Here is a 24,094-nt window from a genome sequence, read left to right as displayed (position 1 = left end):
TGCCCATCTTCCCTGCAAATTAGAAGCTGTTTCATACCGTTAGAGGCATGTTTATGATGCCCTAGATGCGAGAGCCTAGAATCAAGATGATTAAGGTAATTTATAATTCTCCCTGCCTTACTGATCAACAGCTGCTGACAGCAGAAAGCCTCCATTCAGCAGTCCAGTCTTGTACACCATTCAGTGTCTCTTAACTAAACAGGTTCCCACGTAACAGCTTTCCCCAGGAAACCGCCCTTCCTCTTTGTTACCGCTCTCGGTCACTCTGTGTGTAACTGAGCCACAAGGCTTCTCTCTAGAGGCTCATGCTGGACGGAACCTCAGCAACATCCCCGCTTGCTCCAAACGCTTCATCCTCTGCATCTGGCCAATCACCAAGTTCTTTTCATGCCAAAGTACTGCCTCCTGTATCCTCAGTGGCACGTCTCTAGCAAAAGCCTCATCATCTCCTGCCTAGAAAATGCTGACAGCTGCTTCCCTGTCCCTGGGTGTGCCAGTGTCGAGCTCACTCCCCCTATTTTAATCCATAGTTATCTTTTTAAAATGTGAAATCTGATCACCTCACTGCCCCGCTTAAAACGCTTTTCTTGCTTCCCAGCCTGTCAGTCACACTGTAACTCTCTCAAATGCATGATTAGGCTCTTAATTAGCTGGCCTTCTTCTCCAGCCCCTTTACTAGAAAGTAATGCTTCATCCCGAACCAGTTATGCTTCCAAGAAAAAAATCTGCATATCAAATTCCCTGAGATCAGAGTCTTGGGATATAGAATGTCAGGCGGTGACGTTTTCACAGAATCCAATGTGAATGGTACCCCTGGTGATGGGCATGGTGGGGCACGTCGGAGTGGGGAGGTGGCCTAAAACTGGCCTGAGCTCTCTCTCTCTCTCAAATCCACACCTCTGCGATCCTCAGGCCTCAGCTTGGGCATCCCTTCTTTTAAGTACGCCCCTGATCATACAAGAGGCAACTAGACACCAGCCCCAGAGACCCCGGCACGCAGCCTTTCCTCCTATAAAGGGCTCATCACACTGCTCAAGATGTCCTGTTTACTTATTTGTCGGCGGATCCACCATTTTGAATGAATGGTCTCCCCCTCCTGGAGGGGCAGATGACGCCACACTACTGTTTGTATGTCCCTGGAGCCCACCACACAGCCTAGCAGCCGTGCCCAACTACGTGTATTGCCTGAATCAAAAACAGGCCAATGAAGCCATGCATTGTTCATGTCCCTCCCCCTTCTCCCACAGTCGTCATTCTTTGATAAAAGACAGTGGGGACAGGCAGTGTCCACAACAACAAAAACGCAGAGTCAGAAACGGAGAGACTCACCTCCATGTCTTCTTTGACCTGTTCCTGTTGGTCTCTTAGTTCCCCAAAAGCATCGATAATTAAACCTAGTGTTCAGTAAAGACGGGATTTAATCTATCAACCAGAGAAGGATAATGAAATTCACAGCCCCTTGGCTAAGCCTCCCAAGGAAAGGGACCATGAGACTGAGAGATGCTCAGAGCTTGGCAGAAGATGTGAGCGCACACCAGATACTCCTACGAGGGCAGCAGCGTTCTGTCTTTGGGGGGCAGACATACATGCAGTTCCCAGGGCACATACATACTGTCTGAAAAGGGGTTTAAAAATGATGTGACAGCAGGAAAAACCTTGGGTTACCTTGGCATCAAGAAATGGTATGTTACTACCTGCTTCACGCCAAGAAGGAGCAATGGCGATTGATGGTCATAAAGTACAGAAAAATGCCACTAATAAGATTGTCAAGTGCTAATTTGCAAATCAAACATGCCCATATTAACTGTGAGGAGTTTTTCTCAAATCATTTTTTTCGCAAGTCCATCATCAATAAACTTTCCCTAGCATTATTGACTGCAACAGTTAGCAACTAACGGCTTCCTGCTGCTCTGTTCCCATTTCTCCTGTGACTTGCCGGGCTGTATGTTTTCTTCCAAGTGCTTTACATGACTTTGCCCTCTTGTAAACACATTATTGTTACACTCAATAAAGACATAAAGGAAGGGTTATGAATCCTTTAAACGTGTTCCTGTACTTTACTGATAAAAGGGTATCATTTTCTTGCCTGTGGAATTTAGAGGATAATGTCCCATTTATAGACTTTAATTCAAGCTAGGATAAATGTGTAAGCAGAAGAAGACAACATGAGTGATTTTTCTGAGGGAAGAAAAGTTACCTTGGAATAAAAGGAGAGGAAAAAACTACCCGCTCCAAGTTCCCTTGGAGTAAAAGGAAGATCGAATGGGTCAACGTGGCACGGTGGTTGCACGTGACGGCTCTGGGTCCAGACCCTGTGCCTTTGGATTCCAGCCCTGACACTTTTCAGCTGTACACTTCAGCCAAGTTTCTTAGACTTACGATGGCTCAGTTTCGTCAAATGTGAAGAACAGCATTCTGCTCCCAGGGCACACGGAACAGGCATCATTTTTAAAGAAATCTTTTCAATAACCCATGGCTTAGAGCTTTATATAATTTCCATGTGATAGACCCAAAGAGGCTAAATGGCTCACCCACCACCAGTTGTAAAGGTCATCAGCGGCAGGGCAGGAAATCAGACCCAGGAAAGTGCTCTTTCCATTCTGTTATTTGAAAGGAGGCCAGAGAAACCTGTAGCCATCTCCCGGCCAGAGCAGGGTCCCTTGCTTCTTTGTTTTTCCCTCTACAGATTTCCAATGAAGAAACACTGAACGGAAGAGTTCTATTTGGCTTTTCTAAGAAACACCTGACATTCTTACCCCGTCTTTAATGTTAGCTTCAACAATATGTAGGTCAAATTCCAGATCTTCTTGAGGATGATGCTTACCTTGTATTATGGCCAAGAGAATGACAATTACAAAGAAGAAGAAGGTGATATCAAAGATGATTCGATAGATCTCATACTCATCGCCGGCTGGGTCTTCGATTTCATCACCGATACCCCCTCCGGCACGTACCCCGACATACATGTGGAACATATAGCACTGGAAAAGAGAGGAATGGCTTCACTTCCTGGAGGACCACTGCCCATTTTTATACTCAACACACCTAAGATTGTCTCTCTTGTTCCTAATCTTCACTGTGGAAATGATGAGCATCTTTGCCTTCTACATCACCTCTCTTTGTTTCAGTATTTGTAATTGTGATGCAAACACTTGGCTCTTACATTCTGCTGTCTTTTATAGTTATTTTTTTGTTTTTTGTTTTTTGGGTTTTTTTGCGGTGCACGGGCCTCTCACTGTTGTGGCCTCTCCCGCTGTGGAGCACAGGCTCCCGACGCGCAGGCTCAGCGGCCATGGCTCACGGGCCCAGCCACTCCGTGGCATGCGGGATCTTCCCGGACCGGGGCACGAACCCGTGTCCCCTGCATCGGCAGGCGGACTCTCAACCACTGCGCCACCAGGGAAGCCCTCTGCTGTCTTTTAAACAAAACTCTGTGCTGCATACTCTGCTTAGCGCCAGCTGTCATACTTTGCGGGAAATGAAAAATACCTCACTAGCATCAGGCATAAGGTTATCCCATTAGGATCACAGTAAGGGCCACAAAACTATATTTAATTGCACTGTTCAGTTTTTTTGTGAGCATAACAGACAAAGGAATGGGGAAGTAAAAGTCCATTGTATAACTGGATGGAATGTTAGAAATTAAGTGAGGAAAAAACCAGACGTAACACTTACCATCCTCTCATCTATCACATTGGAATATAATGCGAAAAATTTTTAACTTTAATGTCTAGAATAAAGAAAAATGAGAGAGGCAGGGAAGAACTAGCAGCTCATTGTTTAAACTTTAAAGCAACCGACAACATGTACAGCTGCAAGTGTCCGTTGCCAAAAAAGAGGGGTGCAGTAAAGCGCTTTGGGGCAGGGTTTCTCAGCCTCAAAATCATTAACATTTTAGGCCAGATAATTCTTTGTTGTCTGTCTTATGAGGTCTGTCTTATGCACTGTAGTATATGTTAGAAGGATCTCTGGCCTCTACTCACTAGATGCCAGTAGCGCCCCACTCCACAGACAATCAAAAATGTCTGCAGACATTGCCAAGTGTCCTCTGGGGGGAGCAACATCAGGACCACTGGATTAAGCATCTAGGGTTTTATCTTTATTTAGGATAAGTCCACACTCTCCATTCCAGGCCCTCTGATTTAGCCCTACTTCCCCTCTCTAAATTCCCCTCTCCTAAGCACCGCCCTCTCCTCTACCCATGCCTCCTCCAAATACAGTATTCCTGATTCTAGATCTTTGCCCGCATATTCTCCTCATCTCGCAATATTCTTTCCCATTTGTATCCCATTAGAACCTACTCATCCTTCAGAACCTCAATGAATAATCTTTCTTCCATGAGCCCTCCTCAGACTGTTCGAGAAACTCTCATTTACCCAACTGATGTCACCCATCAATGCAAAACAAAGAACTCACTGTCTGCCGTAACCCTAACGAACGGGGCAAAGACCTTGAAACAGCATCTTCACTCAGTGAGATACCGCACTCCTCTGGTTTTCTCCTACATTTCTGGTCATTCCTTCTCAGCCCCCTTGGCTGGTTCTTCCTCATCTCCCTATCTCTTCATGAACTAATGCCCAGGATTGGGTTCTCTGACTTTTTGTTTCTTTTAGGACACTCCCTTGGGGAACTTTTCCAGTTTCATGCTTAAATATCATCTGTGCTAATTACTTCAAAAAATTTCTATTTACATCTTGGGTCTCTTTCCTGAATTCCAGACTTGTGTCTCCAACTTATTTTTTCATTTGATGTTTTATGATCTATCTCACTCCACTAGAATTAGTCCCATTATAAGAAGAATTACTTGGGTTACTACTCTATCATCAGTGCCTAAATAATGTCCAGCACATGATAGGTACTCAAAAATCACTTGTGGGATGGGATGACTGAGGAGTGAAAAGTTATGACTGGTCAGCTGTTCTCATGGAGAACGGCTCAAATAGACCTCAGATTCTCAGGTCATTTTAAAGAACATAAAGTTTAGGCAAAGAATAGGCAGCAAGATGATACCAAAATGCTCATAGTTCAACAGCCAATTGCTGATAGGAAACGTCTTGTATTCTGCATCTAAGTCAGACGCCTGGAATTTAATGAACAGAATTAAATAAAGGTTGGGTCACTTAGGCAATAGCAGTGAAAGCAAAAATAAACGAATGGCATCTAATCAAACTTATAAGCTTTTGCGCAACAAAGGAAACCAGAAGCAAAACAAAAAGGAAACCATAAGCAAAACATGGACTGGCAGAAAATATGTGCAAATCATGTGACTGATAAGGGCTTAAGTTCCAAAATATACAAACAGCTCATACAATTCAATAAGAAAAAAACAAACCACCCAATCGAATAATGGGCAGAAGACCTAAATAGACATTACTCCAAAGACAACATACAGCTGGCCAAAAGGCACATGAAAAGATGCTCATTATCACTAATTATTAGAAAAATGCATATCAAGACTACAGTGGGGTACCGCGTCACACTGGTCAGAATAGCCATCATTAAAAAAATCTTACCAATACAAATAACAAATGCTGGAGAGGGTGTGGAGAAAAGGGAACCCTCCTACACTGTTGATGGGAATGTAAATTTGTACAACCATTATGGAGAACAGTATGAAGGTTCCTTAAAAAATAAAAATAGAGTTGCCATATGATCCAGCAATTCCACTCCTGAGCATATACCCAGACAAAACTGTAATTCATACAGATACATGCACCCCCATGTTCACTGCAGCACTATTTACAATAGCCAAGACATGGAAATAACCTAAAAGTCCATTGACGGATGGATAAAGAAGATGTGGTACACACACACACACACACACACACACACACAATGGTATATTACTCAGCCATAAAAAGAATGAAATAATGCCATCTGCAGCAATATGGATGCAACTAGAGATTGTCATACTAAGCTAAATAAGTCAGAAAAAGAAAGACAAATACCACATGATATCACTTATATGTGGAATCTAAAATATGACACAAATGAACATATTTACAAAACAAAAACAGACTCACAGACATAGAGAACAGACTTGTGGTTGCCAAGGCTGGGGGAGTTGGAGGAGAGATGGATTGGGAGTTTGGGATTAGCAGATGCAAACTATTATATATAGGATGGATAAACAACAAGGTCCTACTGTATAGCACAGGGAACTATATTCAATATCCTGTGATAAACCGTAATGGAAAAAAATACAAAAAGAATATATACGTATGTATAACGGAATCACTGTGCTGTACAGCAAAAATTAATGCAACATTGTGAATCAACTATACTTCAATAAAATTAAAAAAAAAAAGATTGGGTCACTCAGAAAAGAGGTTGGTCAGTCTGGGATGCAATAAGCAAAGAGCATCACCCCAGAACTGTTCTGCAGCCCAGGGAAGGGGTCTCTCTTACAGAGAGGCCAGGATAGTCCTATTTTACAGACAGCCTGATGAGACCAATGGTGCCTAAACTTAATCCTGCACCCACATCTCCTGGAGGCTTAAACATTCTGGATTCCTGGTGCCACGTACTGAATCAATCTTTAGAAATAAAAATTTGAAGACATTTTAAAAAAGCCCTCAGGACATGGCATTACTTTCTTAGAACTGTTTGTCTAAAACAGTGCTTGAAACTGTAAATGGTGGATCTGTGGGTAGAGAAAGTTTTATTTTCCCTGTATATTCTTGCATACTGTTGGAATTAGTTTTTACCACATGCATTTCTTATTTTTATTAAGAAAAATTGGGAGTTATATATGTTTTTCTCCAAATCTGTCCACACATGTGATTAACTGTGGCTACAGGAAATAGAATTATTATTGCAGCTGCCTACTCTTTACTTAGTGAACTAACATAGGCCATCCTTTCCTAGCTTTCCCATTCTTAGCTTTGTTTGTAAAACTCCCCCTGCCCCCTTTGGCTGGCGACTTAATTTGGACAATCTACCTGGCTGTGGTCTGGCATTTCTCCATGTCAAATTCTGGCCCTTTGACTCCCCACACTAATAGCCATAGTGGGCCAACAGTGGATCACTGCAGTTCCCTGTTCAGGTCCTGGAATGCCCTAGCTCTCCAAGCCCGCTTATTTGACATGTATGTGACTAAGATGGTCTAGCTAATTCCTCTTGCTAATTCCTGCTGACCAAGACTTTTGGCTCCCCACATAGAGTTTTTCTATAGAGAAGAGACTATCGACTTGTTGCTTGAACTTTTAATGAGTGCAATGTTGGTACTCTGACCGATACATCTGACTCTTAGGAGTCTGGTTAATGTGAGTCTGTCCTCAGGCAAATGATTCACTTTTACTTTCTAGACTATAAAGTTGAAAACAAGGCCATGGAATGAGGCTAAATTACCAAAGTAAATGTCTCCTTCTTTTTAGATCTCTCGTCAGCCACTTGGCCTCTCCTGGCAATATGTGCATCTCACTGCTCGCCTTCATTCTATGATAGCACTAAGAATTTTGAGGAGGGGATTCCACCATATTTCATTAAAATGAAACATGGTCATGCTGTGAAAAGAGAGGTAGAGTTTTGTGGATGTGCTTAGTTAGGCTTAATAAGATACCAAAGTGAAAAAGAATAAAATGCACAGTTCACCAGTGGGATTCTGATGTTGATTTTCCCAACCTTCTCCTTCATTATCAGAAGTTCTCACCAGAGATAGCAGGGCCATGGCTGCTGTGGTGGAGTCGGAGGAAATGGGGTGACCAGCCACTCACAGGAGGCGGCAGCCTGTCAGATTACCATTCTGCGCCTGAAAAGGGAAGTCCTTTCATCTACCTTCCTTTTCAGAGAATCAGACTCAACCTGATCATAAGAGCTGGAGGAGCGATGCTGGGCAGCAAAAAGTGACACCGCTTTCTTCAGAGAACCTGAGTAATGAGGGAGGAAGGTGCCTGGTGCTACAGAAACGGGGACAGGGCACTTGCTAATTCTCAAGATTTCACGTTCTGTGACATTCCCCCCATCCACCTCCTAAGCATACATTCCGGGGTTAATCATTGTTTATGCTGCCTTTAGGGGACACTGAAGAGTAACAGTTTCTAGGGACTGGTGAAGATCCTTAGAAGATCTTTACCTTGGCCAAAAAAAAAAAAAAGGCGGGTGTGGGGAGAGAAACAGACACAGGGAGAGAAAAAGAGATAGAGGTTGAACTAGAGAGAAACAGATTATTCATTGAGAAGATGGGGTAAAGTAAGTACTTTAGAACAACTACTTAAGCAGGTTACTTCCCTAGGAGCATACTGTTTAGCTCAACCACCTGGAAAGCTTTTTCCAGAATACACAGGTCTTGATACCTTTCCTACAGTTTCTGACTCAAGGCATCTGGGGTTGGTCTTGAAGAGCTGTGGATTTACAGAGAGTTTTCCTGGTGATTCCTCTGGGCATTTGAGGCTGAAAACCACTCCTTTTGAGATGGATGCTCTTATATATGCCACGTCAGTCTCCCTGGCTCTCTAGCTGCAATCAGCTTTTTGCCCTGGACTTGAAAACTTTAGATTACTTTTCAATTTCTTCTCCTACATTCTTGGTGAAGAGGTTCAAATTCTATCAGGTTATGGCTGGATTAATTAGATTCTCTGGCTCAAAACACCGTGATTCCAAATAAGTAAGTAAAGAAAGAAGAAAAGAAATTTAAGTATGAATCATCACTGACTCTGCAAAACTGCAGCTACAGTGCCACCTGCTGTAAGTTATGAAACACTGGCAGTGAATTACGTCCCCCAGAAAACCTACAATGTTCTCTGAGACCTGAAGAAACAACCTGAAACAGTAAATGCGATGGGAACTCAGGATGACAGCAATAAAATACGACGTGAGTGAGGAAAACCTATCTCAGATGAGAATACTAGACTTCACTCTTTGAAAAAGAAATGCTAAGGAGACTGGCATAAAGAAAGGATTCTCGGGCTTCCCTGGTGGCGCAGTGGTTGAGAGTCCGCCTGCCGATGCAGGGGACACGGGTTCATGCCCCAGTCCGGGAAGATCCCACATGCCACGGAGCGGCTGGGCCCGTAAGCCATGGCCGCTGAGCCTGTGCGTCCGGAGCCTGTGCTCCGTAATGGGAGAGGCCACAACAGTGAGAGGCCTGCGTACCGCAAAAAAAAAAAAAAGGATTGTCTTTGGGGAATTAAAACAATGAAATCTGACCACCTGCTACTCCATAATTCTGTCTTGCTAGCTGTTTGGTTTTACTAAGCCTCCGCTTTTAATGAGCATTACTGTCAGTGATTACTTACATTTTAAGTGGCTGTGGCTTCTTCAAAACCTCCCTGCACAAGCATTAGTAAGAGGCAATTAAAAGGGGTTTTTACATCTAAAATTGAAAGGTTAACCTAGGTAATGTGGCCTCTGACACAACAGTTGTTAACAACAATCAGCTGGAAATGGACTGTGCAAAGTACACAGACTCCTGTCTGGTTCGACTGATTGACCGCAGTACATAATTATGAAAGAGGTAGGAGCTGAGGTGTAGTCTGCATCCTGGAACTGACTTTTCTTTTTCAAGAAAGAAACACCTAAGATGCAAACTTATGATGCCTCCAACCTCACCTCAGCCAAAGGCAAGATCTGTTCATTGTTATTTGTAGAGACAGAAATACCTACAACAGAGCTGGTCAGAGGCAGTCTCACCCATATAGACAGAAATTCCTGAAACTGAACAAAATCCTGGCTGTAGCTCAGTCCCAAGCCCACAGATGAAAACATCAAGAAGCCAATTTCGTCATCCTAAAGTGAGGCAAGCTTCTCTACCTTCTTTATACATCTCCCTGTCATTGGGTAAAATCAACCAGGTAAAGGCAGTGGTCTTCCTAACCCACCTCGTGTTCAAATAATGCATGGATTCTTCTCCTAATAAATCCACTGACAAAATTAACAAGAGCAGTGGAAACATCCTGAGAGCAAGATGCAACATGTAGTCATATAAGAACACTATTAGGGCAAATTGAACAGGGTCAGATACGACTCATGATGTGAGAGTGAGAGACCAGGATATTTTGGGGGTCATACTGTGGTAGGAGAGGCGAATCCAAGTCACACATTGTTCCCAGCATGTAACCCAGGCCACTGCGTATCCCCATCTGAAACCCTCCCTACTTTCCAGCAATCTTGAGCGGTTCACTGAGCATCACACCCTCTGGGAATGAACAGGACAACTTTCTGACCTGAGGCTGGTGAATTTTGAGATTTAGACCCATTGGGGTGATTCTCCTGGAATATAAATGAATCTCCCCGGAGTCAGTGTAGGCACAAGTGCCTACCGTTAGCCCTTACTGACCCTCCTTTGCGCCTTGTTGCCTCCTCCAGCCCTCTGCTCCCCTCTCTGCATCTGGCCAGCCACTCCCCCAAGTCTTCAGGGTCATGGGACAGAGAGACAAGGTGGTATTAAAGGCAGCACACAGAAGAGGAGATGAAGGATCTCTAAAGTACCTTCCTCACTGGGCCTAGAATGGTAGGGTATGGATGTGGGGAAGCAGCGAGGGGGTGGCAAAGTGTCCCCTGTTAGTGACTCTGGTGGAGGTTACTACTAGTGACCGGTCAGTCTCCCGGTGCACAAGTTTTCTCTCTCCTTGACTTGTGGTCCTACTTCCTGTATGAACTCTTGTTAAAAGTTTCTTATGTATTCTTCCAGAAAAATAGTATGTGTATTCTAGCATATCTATCATATACATCCTAGCATATGTGTGTGTATCTTCTTGTACAGTTAGGATCCTTTTGATCTTTTTTTTTCCCACTTAAGTATAATTTGTATGTCTTTCCATATCAGCATATACAGATTTCTCTACTATTTTAAAAAGTTACATATTTTCCATTATATGGATTTACCATAATTTATTTAATCAAGACTCTATAGATGATAATTTATATTATTTTCAATTTGTTATAGCAGCTAATGTCCTTGAATATAGCGAGGCATATTTGTGAATAGACAGGTCAGTTACTAGCAATGGAACTGACAAGTCAAAGGGTAAGTACACTTACAAATTCAATAACTATTATAAAATTTCTCTCAAATTGTTGTGTTATTTTAAATTCCCAACAGTGTTCATGAAGGTGCCAGCTTTTCAATCAATTCAGTAACTCTGGGTATTAACAAACTAACATTTTGCAAACCTGATAGGTAAAGGTGGCAACCGACTGCTTTGGTTTGCCCTTTTTAAAGTATCAGTATGATAGAGGCTGAGCATCTTTCCATATTTATAAGCTGATTCAACTTATTTTACAGTGAATTGTCTAGTCATATAATTTGCTTATTTTTCTATTGGCTTGTTATTTCTTCTCTCAGTTGTGACAAAGACTTTGTAGATTAAAGAAACTGGCCCTTTGTTATAGTGTTCAGTATATTTTTGCTAGCTTGTCATCTGCATTTAAGATTTTCCTTATAGTTATTCCTTTTTAAAGTAATTTTTTATGCTTACATGGATCCTAGGTTTTATGTCATATTCAGAAAGACCTCTCCCCATTAAAAAATTGTTGTTATGGGGCTTCCCTGGTTGGTGCAGTGGTTAAGAATCTGCCTGCCAATGGAGGGGACACGGGTTTGAGCCCTGGTCCGGGAAGATCCCACATGCCGCGGAGCACCTAAGCCCATGTGCCACAACTACTTAGCCTGTGCTCTAGAACCCACGCGCCACAACTATTGAAGCCCGCGCTCCTAGAGCCCATGCTCCGCAACGAGAGGCCGCAGCAATGAGATGCCCACGCACCGCAACGAAGAGCAGCCCCCACTCGCTGCAACTAAAGAAAGCCCGCGGGCAGCAACGAAGACCCGACACAGCAAGCAAGCAATAAATAAATAAATAAATAATGTTATTATTTCACAAGTCAAATCCTAACTTTCATTTTTCTCTTTCTTTTTTCACTGAAAGATTTATTTCATTTGGAATTTATTTTGATGTAAAGAACTTGGTTGGCATCCACTTTGAGCAGTTTCCTCCTAACAGCATGTTCATGGTACCAATACCATTTATTGAATTATTTTTCATTTCATAATTTCTAAGGCCACTTTTATCATACTTTTAATTTCCATGTGTATCTGAACCTCTTTCTAGACTGTATTCCATTGATCTGTCATTCTCTAGTACAAAAACTGTCTTAATTACTAGTCTTTGTAGTATTAGGTCTTTGTCACTACTCCTTTGAGATGTTTATTTTTTCTAGAGCAATTTTAGCATCATTATGTCCATCTCTTTTTACACCAGCCCCAACTGTATAGGTATCTCAATTTGGAGCTCACTGAACGATTCATCTCTTTCCAGCTAGAGGTTAAATATTTTGTCTAATTTTCCCCTTCACAGTCTAGCATCTCATATATGGTAATTTCTGATTTGTCATATTAGAGATGCAGGTTATAGAAGAGTGATAAAGCAATATGAAATCTTTAACATCTGTTGATTTTAAAACCAAGACTGAAAGGGTAATTTAACCCAGGATACTCAATATAAAAGAGATATTTTTGCACTTCAGTAATTTCAGTTCAAGTCACTAAGGCGAACAAATACCTAAACCTTCTACAAGGAAATAATTTTACCTGCTCTCCTAGAATATATGAACAACAGGCTAAAGTGTTTACATTAATCCTTCCAGTTCTAAGGACTTTAACTCAGGATTCTACTAATTATCAGGCTGATGCAGTAGATGTGCAAAACTGGCAGAAACAGTCCTTCATGTTCCACAAAAAATGAAAATCGTCAATTCTTTAAAAAGCCACACAACTTTCTGCTGTGTACACTATTTTCTATTTTTCACTGTTAAAGAATGACTACACAATCCCTTGGGTTGAAGAAGCAGGAGAAATTTTTTCATTCATAGGAGATCAAAGTGTATGAACTTACCGTTAGCATGTCATCACATTTCATATCTGGTGTATCACCATCTTCACTTTTATTGTAGAATTTTCGGAAAAAATTGAATGCCACGACAGTATATAGGTATACGACAACAGCTAATAAGCCAACGGTTAATACAAGCTGGAAAGCAATGTGACATTGAACATGTATTAGAAATATAAGTCAGTGGATTTACTGACTAAAAGCTAATGGAATCCACACCTCATACCTTTCTTATACCCCCAGTGGGGAAATCTATTTTCATAGTTGCTATATTTTATAAAGTTGCCAGTTTATTTTATGTAAAACTTGACTACTTAATTGGCTAATAAATGCATACAATAACATGAATAAAACTCTGATTTAGTTTCATATCCAAATTGATATTAATAATATTAATAAGCAGCTTAATATGTTCATGTTTCTATCATCTAAGTATTTGGTAGTAGATACTACATTAAACACATTCTCTCTTTTTATAAGTTCTATTCCCTTTAAATAATTTACATTCCTAACAAAAACTCTCTCATTTTTGTTATGATAGTAAGAGGGGTTGTAAATCACGTTTTCTTTCAATCATATCCTAAAATGAAATAGGAATTGTTTCTAACATCTGGAAATGCACGACTGTTAATAATATGTATCATAAATATTTATAAAACTAAGAAGTCTGGCTTTGTTAACATAAACCAATGATCAAAGGGAAAGACACTTTAATAACTAATAAATAACACTATTTTGAAGGCAAATTTTCTCAACGTATAAATAAAAGTCACAGTTTGAAAGGTCTTTTTTCAGCTCTATGTAATCTTTTTTAAATTCCAAACTATACTTTACATAATGTATATATATGCATATATATGTATGTATATATAAACATTTTATAGAATATATATGTGAATATACATAGAATTTGTATATGAATATGTATATTTTTAAAATATGACGTTCACCAAGGTGGTAAAAATATATTTCTGGTTCTATCCCAGAAGTTCTAAACACACTAAAATGCATTATTTTTTATGTCTACTTCCTCTGATTACAACATACCCCTGGTGTTCTTAACCGTGGCAGCATATATTAAGTCTTTCAAAAATCACTTCATAATTATCTGGAAAAAACATGTTTTCTTAATAGAGGGCTTAATTCACTTCTATAAATTAAGTATAAGGCCACTGTAAATTTCTGTGTGTTTTACCTATAAGGGCTATTTAAGCTCTATATATCTTTGCAAATGAAAATTTGATACCTCAAAAAGAGAAGGAATAAAGTTTAGAAATAAAAGTTTAGAAATTGAGAGTAGTGCCAGATGTTTTGTGTGAAAATACTCCACAGATTTAGCATCTCCAGTTCTTCGAACATATTGGGAGCTCAAAACCAATTTACTAATTGACCGATGAATATGCATAGTACACTTTTTGTCACTGGACTCATGACGTGCCATGCATATCATACTCATATTCAGAAACTAGAGTGACATATATAAGAACATTGTGCTGAAGTTTAGAAAAGTGAAGGTCATGATAATGCGAACTTAACCGTGGACACAGTTCAAGGTTTTGGGAAGGGCACTGATTTTAAAATACGCTGGATTATAAAATTCTGGAAAATAAGGACTCTCATTCTAAATAACTAACAGAATGTGTTACCTCCCACTGGACACTTGATAAATAGAGAATGAATTGAGAAGTTTATTAATGAAAGTTTTAACATTACAAATGGGTTGTATTAGAACATAAGCTGACTATCTGGAATTAAGCCAGCTTTTCTCCAAGTAAGCATGACCTTGTCACGTGTGAAACATTATTATTCCTTTTGCCCAATTTAAAAGTGGAGAAAAGAGCCCATGAATATCCAGCTTTAAAATACTATATTAAATTAAGAATGTAGCATCTCAGGTCTTATTACTAATATAACTAGTGTGTTAGGATGTTGCAACATATTTTGGTTTAGCCACAGTATCAGATACAGCAAATATCATGTTAGGAACAAAATAATAACTACCTTCCTGAGTGTTTAATGTGCTTGAGCCTGTGCTAAGACCTCCACATTTCTGTTTTTATTTAATTTTCACAAAACCCCTATAAGGTAGGTACTTCTATTGTACTCATTTTACAAAATGAGGGAGTTGAGATTTAAAAGAATGCTAAGTAATCTATCCAAGGTCACACAGCTCACCCATCAAGCCAAGACGTGAATGTAGGTCTCGGGGGCTCTCAAATTACGAATCTGCACGGTTTATAGAAGAAAAAGTACGGATCCTCTATTCGCAAAAGTCTTTAAAACTGTACACTGTCATTTGAGGTTTGGTATTACTTCTGTTAGAATATCTGTTGCTTTTTCAGCTTTTGCAGGGGGAGGAAAACATAAAACTTTTACCTGTTTGCCATTGTGTGTTACTGATGATAAGATGGTTCTTAACGTCTTGAATCCCATAGCAATGTCAAGAAGATGAGCGGCAAAAAAAAAGTTGTTATAGTGTCCGAGAACGGACATGGCCATATACCAGGCAAGGTAGAGGAAGGACTATTAAGACAAAATGAGAGAAAATCATCTCAGAAAATAGAATACATACTATTGTCAAAAACTACTCTGCTCTCATTCTATGATAACCACTCCACTAACTTTATCTTCTTAGACTAAAGATTTATATAATTCCAATCAGTTATATCAGTTTGTTTGTGTATTTTATTTTGATGTAGCTGTTCTGCAAGGTTCAATGCCATTCTCTCCTTTATATCAGAGTGTCTCTTTTTATTTATCCTCCCACAGAGAAAAATGTATTGACTTACTACTCAACAGCAACTTACTAATGTCCACTATTGATAGTTTGGGCCGGATAATCCTTGGTTGTGGATGCCATCCTGTGCATAGTAGGATGGTTAGCTAGCAGCATCCCTGGTCTCTACTCACTAGCTGCCGGTAGTAGAACTCCCCCTCTCCAGTCATGACAACCAAGAATGTCTCCAGATGTTGCCACATGTGGCTGAGTTGGGGTGGCCTCCTTTTTATTCAGGGGAGTTGCTTCTATTGTTAGATGAGAAGTGAGCTGCAAGACACCTTACTAACAGTTGACAGTCCTAAAAGATAAGACTTGATTTTGAATATCAGAGGGTTCTCTAAGGTACCCAGAGTTCTGGGCCCACGGCTGGGTGAGGCAGGGTGGGGACAGAGGCAGGAGTACTGGGGGGATGGGGGTCACAGGTCTTTAGGAGAATGGAACTAAGGTTCACTATAAAAGTGCTAAGATAAGAGCGAGATTTTGAGACTCAATGAGATATCCAAGGAAGAAGGCACGGCAGCAAGAACAGCAGAAGGCCTTAGGGGAGGTTTTTACGAGCCTTTCTGTAGGAGGAGTGAGAAGACGGTAGAAGAATTAAGAAGCAGTAATGAGGGGATGGGCTGAGGTCTAACAGCAAAAATTGTAGTCCATCGATTCAGCCATGTTTCATGATTCTCTCTAGCAACTTCCCATAGCCAGCAAATGGTAGCACAAAAACAACTGACAGTAACAGTTATTTAAACTGGAATTTCTAAGAATCAAAAATGTCATGCTATTGAGCCAATGAGGTAGTATGTGATTCTCTGCCTTGACAGCTGGTGGCTTTTAGTCATGGGCGATTTTTTCCATAATATTTGGATATATACGTGGGTCCTATGCCTAACTCAGAAGCTCTTATGCTCTTTGATAAAAGAGGGATCCATCAAGAAAAAGAGCACAGTAATTTAATGTACTTTATGTGGCAGAAACAAATGGATTGCAATTAATCTTAAAAAAGAACTTGAAAAAATTTATTTAGAACTTTCTGACATCTTTAAAAATTTTGAAGAATGCGACTGCTCAACTAAAATCTGAATGAAAATACACACGAATTTGCATCTCCATTTCATTTTCTCGTGTAAATATATTTTAATTTTTCAGCTACTGAAAGAAATGGAATGAGATATGGGCTGATTAATCATATATTTCTCTGGGTCTTTCTCAGATGTGGTCAGTATTAAACGAACTGATATTTAAGTAGCTTTCTTTTTTTTTTTTTTTTTTTTTTTTTTTTTTTGCAGTACGCGGGCCTCTCACTGCTGTGGCCTCTCCCGTTGCGGAGCACAGGCTCTGGTCGCGCAGGCTCAGCGGCCATGGCTCACGGGCCCAGCCGCTTTGCGGCATGTGGGATCTTCCCGGACCGGGGCACGAACCCACATCCCCTGCATCGGCAGGCGGACTCCCAACCACTGCGCCACCAGGGAAGCCCAAGTAGCTTTCTTAAATAGCCATCTTTCCAGCCACTGAAGCCCAACAAACTCATCTAATCAGAGTGCGTTTTACTTTGTGGTAATGAAGTTGGCTTACATTGTCAGTGAAAACGACTCCTAGTTTCCACATCTGATACTTCACATCAATAGAGTTCAGCCTGGAAAGACAAAAAAGAAGAATTTGTAGATATGTACATGAAGCAGAGACTCACAGGCTTTCAAAAGCCTGCTGTCATTCACTCTCCATGGGGCAGAGCTGGCAACCATCTCAGGAGATGAGTTCTAGTTCAGGAGCCCAGCTGAGAGCTCTGTTGGAAAATGTACACCAGAGTTTTGTGATTTTTTTTTTTTTTTTTTAAAGAGGAATCTTGGAAAACAAAACAAAGCATCACTATGTCTCTATTACTTAAAAATAGTCTTTTCTTTTTGACCTTTTCTTTTCCTATATTAAATATAAAATAAACACTTTCTATGTGACAATTATTCCTAGAAACTACTAAATTAACATAGGTATATCGAAAGTTTCCTCCCTAACTTTCATTATATATTCATAATTGCATCCCAACAGAATAATTTTTAGTTCAACTAATAAAAACTTGCATAAATGTCCACACTTGTTTTACAACTGTACTGATTTTGCCAATAAAAGGGCTTATTCATTTTGTTTTTTCCTATCGTTTTCAGAAATGCCCCTTCTCTACTTCCTTCTCTATCCAAGAAGGAATTTAACCCTTCCCCTTGGTTCGCATAGTGCTTTGTAGACACCTCCCTTTATAATCGTTTCCCATGTTGTTTTGCAGGCATAGGTGTGTATGTATGTATGTGTATTGATGCCTTCCTCACCAGTCTGTGAAATCCCCAGCACCAAGCATGTTATATCATACATTGAACGTCTCTCAATAATGTTGAATGAGTGAATCAACATAAATAGTCATGATCTTTGCAGATTAAAATATACATGTATTAAAATATACTCATTTTTAATTTTCGCTTTTTTCCAGAACTTGTCACCGGTTTATGGGGCTAGAAATTATAATTTTGTTAGCCTTTGCAACATTCCAGTGAATTGATATGATGATAATATAATTTTAGTGTTATTTTCAAAAAGGCTTCTCTAGACTTACTGTTTTAGTCTTTACTTCTTTAATCATTTCTTTTAATTAGGTCAATCTTAAATTACAAGTGCAATGATAAATAGTTGATAATCTAAGCTGACTTCTTAGGAGACTTTTCCCCTTAGAGTTAAGGTTTAATTTTTTTAAGGAAATAAAGCTGTCTTTGAGTTATAATTAATTTTATTATTAAATAATATTTTTTAAAATTTCATGAATATTTACAGTGGGTTTCAACATAAGAATACTTTTTCTTAAAAAAAAGAGAGAGATAAAAAAAAATAAACCCATTGGGTAATTTGCATGAGAGCATGATTATTTCCCATGAAAGCAATCCAAAACAAAATAAGGGTTTTTATCAGGATGTCTGAACTTCCCATGGTCGTTTCTAACTTATTTAGAAGTTTGTTCTTATGATTAGTTGTTTTCCATCCCTGTCATGCATTAGGGTAGCAAGTTTCCTACCAACAGCATTAAGAGTATTTTGTAGTATACAATACTCTTTTCTCACCAGTAGTGGCAGTGATGCTGTTTGGGCAGAGCTGGCTCCACCCCCAGGGATGGAGCACAGCTGATCTAGGCCAATCAGGGCATGGCATTAACCTGGCCACAGGGCTTGGTTCAGGGGTAAACTAGAAGCCAGAAGCTGAGGAGTTCTGCTAGATGGTTTTGAGATTATAAGCTCTCCTCTCACTCCATAAAGACACACATGAAGAAGCATGCAGGCTTTCTGGCTGCTGGCAGCCATTCTATCCCCAGGAGGTGAACTGGCCACTTGTTTAAATATGCACATACCAAGCCCTATGTATCTGATTGATAAATAAATACATGCACACATAGATCCATGAATCATCCTTACATGCAAATGTTCACATTAAGATACTATTCATATAGAAAACAGATAATCTTTGAAAACTCAATCCTTCTAAACACTTTAATAAAGGAACACTACATGTAAATCTTTTCCTAATAATGTGTGTTATTTACTAGATCTTTATTCTTCTAATTTTATTATCCATATTTAAAGGTATTAATAAAAGCCATATTAATTTCTTGGTACTTTGCTAGGGGTCAAACCTGCAAACATTTACTATGTAAAACAGTGGAAAATTCCACTAATTTAAAACTGTTCATAGTAAAAAAAACAGTCTAAACTTTCCTTCTATTTTATCAGACATTTTCTAGAGTCACAAATATGACCATGGAAAATGCATAATTCAGTAAAACTATTTAATTCTACATTGGTTATCAGGGATCTGAAAATGCTAGTAAGAAACTCAGCAGCCCCCCTCTCACCATAGTCCTTACGTGATATTCTAACATAAGGGCCTTAATGCCTAAGGGCTGCCAACTGTGTTTCATCTTACGTAGAGTGACCACATTCCTTTAAGAACCACATTTGTTTTCTTAAAGTACTCAGGTAATATTTTAAATTTAAATTCATAACTTGCTATATATTTGCTTATCTAACTACTTTTGAACTGGGTTCACATTATTTTTAAAGACCCAACTAGCTCTGACAAGGTTTCAGAGAGATAAAAAGTATAAAAGAGATCAGCCAAAATGTTGTTTTTTAATGCTAGCTAAAATAGTTATCTAAGACAAACTAACATTGCTCTACAGAACCTTAAATATTTACGTTTTCAGAGAAATCGTCACATACCTAATTGACTGATACCTTAAATACACAGATAAGGGAAGGTAACGATTACGTTTTTTTCTAAAATCGTTAAGTGGCTACAATAAGAAGTTACATTTTAAAAAGCATGTAGGCTTTATAACTGTAATTCTAGAATTATAGTTGATTAAATTTGCAAGACAGAGACAGATGTATATATATATATATGTATACTGACACTACACATGCATGTGAAATTCAATCTCAGGTGAATTCAGTTCAACTGGTTTACATCCTTCTAATTATATCATATTATTCCATGCAAGCACTGTATAAGAGTGCCTCATTTTAAAATAAACTTTCCAAGTAATAGTATACTAAGTATACCAAGTCTTTGCTATTTAAATAAAACACAACAATTAAAAGAATATGAACTTATTTCTAATAAAAGGTCTACATAGCTCCCTTTTCCAAAATTAAGAAAACTAACTTCTTGGCAAACAGGAAGCCTTAACGAGTCAAATATTATGCTTTTGCATCTTTGACTTCAACTTAAGTGGCATTTAGGGATAAAAAGGCACATTGATAAAACAAATCTTTTTTTTCTTGCTTTACGTAAATAATGAAAAAGTCACCTTCAAAAATTAATAGATTACATCTGCTGATTCCATAGTGCAAAAATACCCGGAAGTACAAAAGCAGACTTTATATATTCTCTGTTTCTCTCGTCTCTATTCCTCTGACACTGAAGGAAAGGAAATCAGTGCACTAGCAAGTTCAGAAGTGTATTACTTTTTCCTCCTTTCCACCTAGACCTCGGATAGAGCAGAATGGACACTCACACGGCCGACAGGGAGCTGTCTTTCTTCGGCTTCTTCTTTTCCCGGGCATCGCTGAAGTCCAGGGCAGCTTTGTCCATGCCAAGTAACTCGCTGATTCTGTCTCGGCCATAGAACTCTCCATATTTATCCATAACCTGGGGCAAGAAAAGAAGCATTTTACTGGCCTCCACCAGTAAGTAATCTCATCTGTATGTGCACATACAAACATCTAATTATTTTTATACATAGTATATATCGGTCTTACTTTCAGGTTCACTTAAACATCTAACTTAACGGCTCATGTTCTGTGATCACACTGCTTAAGGTCTTAGTGAACTTATAGCGTTTTAAATAATGCCTAGCTGAGGAACAAGATTTCTTATGCAAGAGAGAAAGGCAGGCACAAAAGAGGATAGGCTCAAGCAAATGGGTAAAGAGGTGGGAGAAAATGGAATAAAGTAACTGCTACCAAATTCATCCCCTGTGTCAGGAATTATGCTAAGAGGTCCAACTTGCTTTTCCCTCATGGGACTGTCATAATATGTTAAGTTTCCTGTTGTTAGCATCCTACTCTGCAGATAAAGAAATTGATCTTGGAGAATGTAACATGCCCAGTCTCAGCTTGGCAAGAGATGGGGTGAGGACACATCCAGGCAAGGCTGACTCCCAGCAAAGATCTTCTGCGTAGAGCACGGCATGCCACTGGGTTTGCCCATGACATGCTGGTATCCCCTCTGTGGTCTCCAGAGCAAACATTCAACTCCCCCCATAGTATCCTGACTCCAGCCATTCTTCAACACCTGAACCTGGAGCCTTGTCACCATCCACAGGTCCTCAGTTTAATTCTTACCTAGAATGGATTCCTTGTCCATCGTTAGAATCACTTCTTTGCAACCCCCCCTTGGCTTCCTTGCCCCTCTCTCTTCTGTCACATCTGTCTGGGCTTTGCCCAGATGTTGGGTTTTTAGATCAGGGCTTAGATGTGGGCTAACAGATCACCTGTGAGCTCAGTACCTCTGTCTCTGATATAGCGACTCTTGGCCTACAGTTTATATACCATGAGGATCCCGCACATCATTGAAAATGGAGGCAACAGGAAAAGTAATGAAAGAAACGCAGGAGGAGAGAGAACGGGCAGCAAGAGAGGAAAAGGAAAGCAAGGAACAGGAATATAGGAGAAACAAAGGAACTGAGAACCAGCGAAAGAGGAGGGGGAACGTTAAAGTAAAATATTAGAGTGGATGAATAGAAAGAAAGTGGATAGATAGAAAGAAAGAAAGGATTAGCAGAAATAAAAATGAGCTTTTTCTGAATGTATACAATCAGGTAAATTAAAAGAAAACATAAAAAAGCAACGGTAGTGAAAAAGTCTATGAACGTACACTATTTAGGTTCATTAAAACAATTTGTTTTCCATTATTCTCACAGCACTGAAAATGGGCTGGGCTGATCTGAGTGGGAGTTCTTTAGGGGTTGTATTCTCACCCAGGAGAACAAACTGGACCTCAGAGCAGGAACGCTATGGACTGTCTCAGCTGCAATTACAATCTGTCTATTTATTTGACTCTAGATATAGCGTGTCCTTCAGAGAAACTCTTGCTTTAATAACTTAGAAACTGCTTCTTCATACTGTTAAATAATTAATAAGAATAAAATGTTCAAATTATCTATTTTACTTTACTTAAAAATTATTCTTTCAGAGCTCTGGTCTAATTAGGATGCACTCATCTGCATTCGTGCAGTGCTACTACTCCGTGGTCACAAGGGGACAAAAACTTGCACCAAAATGAAAATCAACAAACACACTGCTTCTTCCAACTAGGAAGTCTTGGGGGGGGGGGGTTTGTTTTGTTTTGTTTCTGTTTTTTAAAATGTGCTTCATTTTAAATAATGTACTTGATTTAAATGCTTGGCAAACTCTCTATCTCCCCTCAGACTGGTAACAAAAAACGTGCAGTTGCCAATCACCAGCCACCCTACGAGTAGTTCTCAACTGGTGGAATCAAAGGGAAAAAGACCACTTCGTTCGGCAGACATTTGTGGCCATTCGCCCCAGACCGTATACACTGGAGCCACAGCTCATTATGGTACGTGGCATGAAGTGATTCAGTTTGGCAGTTGGAGGGTTCAAGGAATAAGAAGGAGCTACAAAATAATGATTACTGTATTTTACAGTGTACAAGTACTGGTACATGCATTATTTTTTTTAAAAAGTGACCTACATTAAATCCCGTGTGGTAGGAAGAGCAGAGATAATCCTTGTCTCTCGAAACCAGAGCTGACATAGGGGCCAGAGTCCGTAGCTGAACTCCTACTTGTGTTCTATCATGCTCTGATGCAGTGCACATCAGAAGAATAAAACTTTATCAAAATACAAAGGTCTTTGAAGTTTATATAAAAGTAAATAAAATTCAGTCCTTTGTTGGTATACAACAACTTTACTTTTTTATTGTAAGGGAGGATCCCAGCCCTGGTGACTTAAGCTGTCTTATCAGAAAAAGAGCCTTCCGTCAACTTCAGTTACCCGAACAATCTCAGAGAAAATTCTTACCAATTCTTGTTAACGTACAGACTGAGCACTGTTTAGTCACCTGAGTCAGATGACAGGTGGGTGAGCAATGCTTATTTATTTTTTAGCTGCAGAGTATGGACTTCTTATGAAATTGTTGAAATTCATATTGAATCCCATTTCCATTTTGAAATGACATTAACCGACAAAGCACGCCTCAGTATCTCAGCCTACATATGAGCCACAGCAAATTCAAATCTGAATTGCACTTTAGGAAAAACATAGAAAATTTAAGCCCACCTTTCTTTTAACAAATTTGTCCCAGTAGTTGTTGGGAAATGACCTAAAAGATATAAAAGCATAGAAATAAAATAGTATCATTTTTAAAAAAATGATAAATAACAATATATTTTTTGGAATAAATAAAATACTTAAAATAATATGTGAACATATATTCTTCCATTCACAAAAATTACAATGAATTTTCCCCATCTTATCCCATAATTTTTCTATCAGAAGTATATTAAATATTATTTTAAGTGTTAATATATACATGTAAATCACAGAAGAGACTACGGGCTAATATTTTAATGGAGATGAATATGAGCATATTTAATAAGCAGTCTGGTTATATTTTTTCTTTATGTATAATGCGTTAATGTATACATTGCTTTGTCAATTGTCCATAAAAATTAAAGTATCTAAAACTGTCATTGATTTTCCTAGGAAGTAAAAAAAAATCTCATTCCCACTAGTTATCCTTAAGGAAACTGAGCAGAACACCATCACATGACTCCAGCATCTTAACTAATATAGAGTTCACCTAAGGGGACAGACTTGATTCGATTTAGAGTTGCTAAACAAAATACTGAGCATTTAGAGTAAACATTTGTAACACACACACAAATCATCCCCATTTGGAAACCCAGAACTTGTTAGAAATCGTAACTCTTTAA

General features: G+C 39.3%; 1 protein-coding gene across 1 annotated transcript in view; it reads right to left on the bottom strand.

Annotated features, from left to right (window-relative positions):
- The window catches only part of RYR2 (ryanodine receptor 2), a 517,690-nt gene that overhangs the window by 13,345 nt on the left and 480,251 nt on the right, over positions 1–24,094 (bottom strand). The window contains exons 95-101 of the mRNA XM_049697219.1: positions 23,439–23,481; positions 20,651–20,784; positions 17,176–17,236; positions 15,207–15,353; positions 12,834–12,968; positions 2,825–2,981; positions 1,330–1,394 (exon numbers count right to left, since the gene is read on the bottom strand). Of these exons, the coding sequence (XP_049553176.1) occupies positions 1,330–1,394; positions 2,825–2,981; positions 12,834–12,968; positions 15,207–15,353; positions 17,176–17,236; positions 20,651–20,784; positions 23,439–23,481 (742 nt within the window). The remainder of the gene's footprint in view (positions 1–1,329; positions 1,395–2,824; positions 2,982–12,833; positions 12,969–15,206; positions 15,354–17,175; positions 17,237–20,650; positions 20,785–23,438; positions 23,482–24,094) is intronic.

Source organism: Orcinus orca, chromosome 14 (genome assembly GCF_937001465.1).
Source record: "Orcinus orca chromosome 14, mOrcOrc1.1, whole genome shotgun sequence".
In the NCBI taxonomy this organism is placed as follows: Eukaryota; Metazoa; Chordata; class Mammalia; order Artiodactyla; family Delphinidae; genus Orcinus; species Orcinus orca.
Note: the sequence above shows the minus strand (reverse complement) of the source record. Positions and strands in the feature narration are given on the sequence as shown.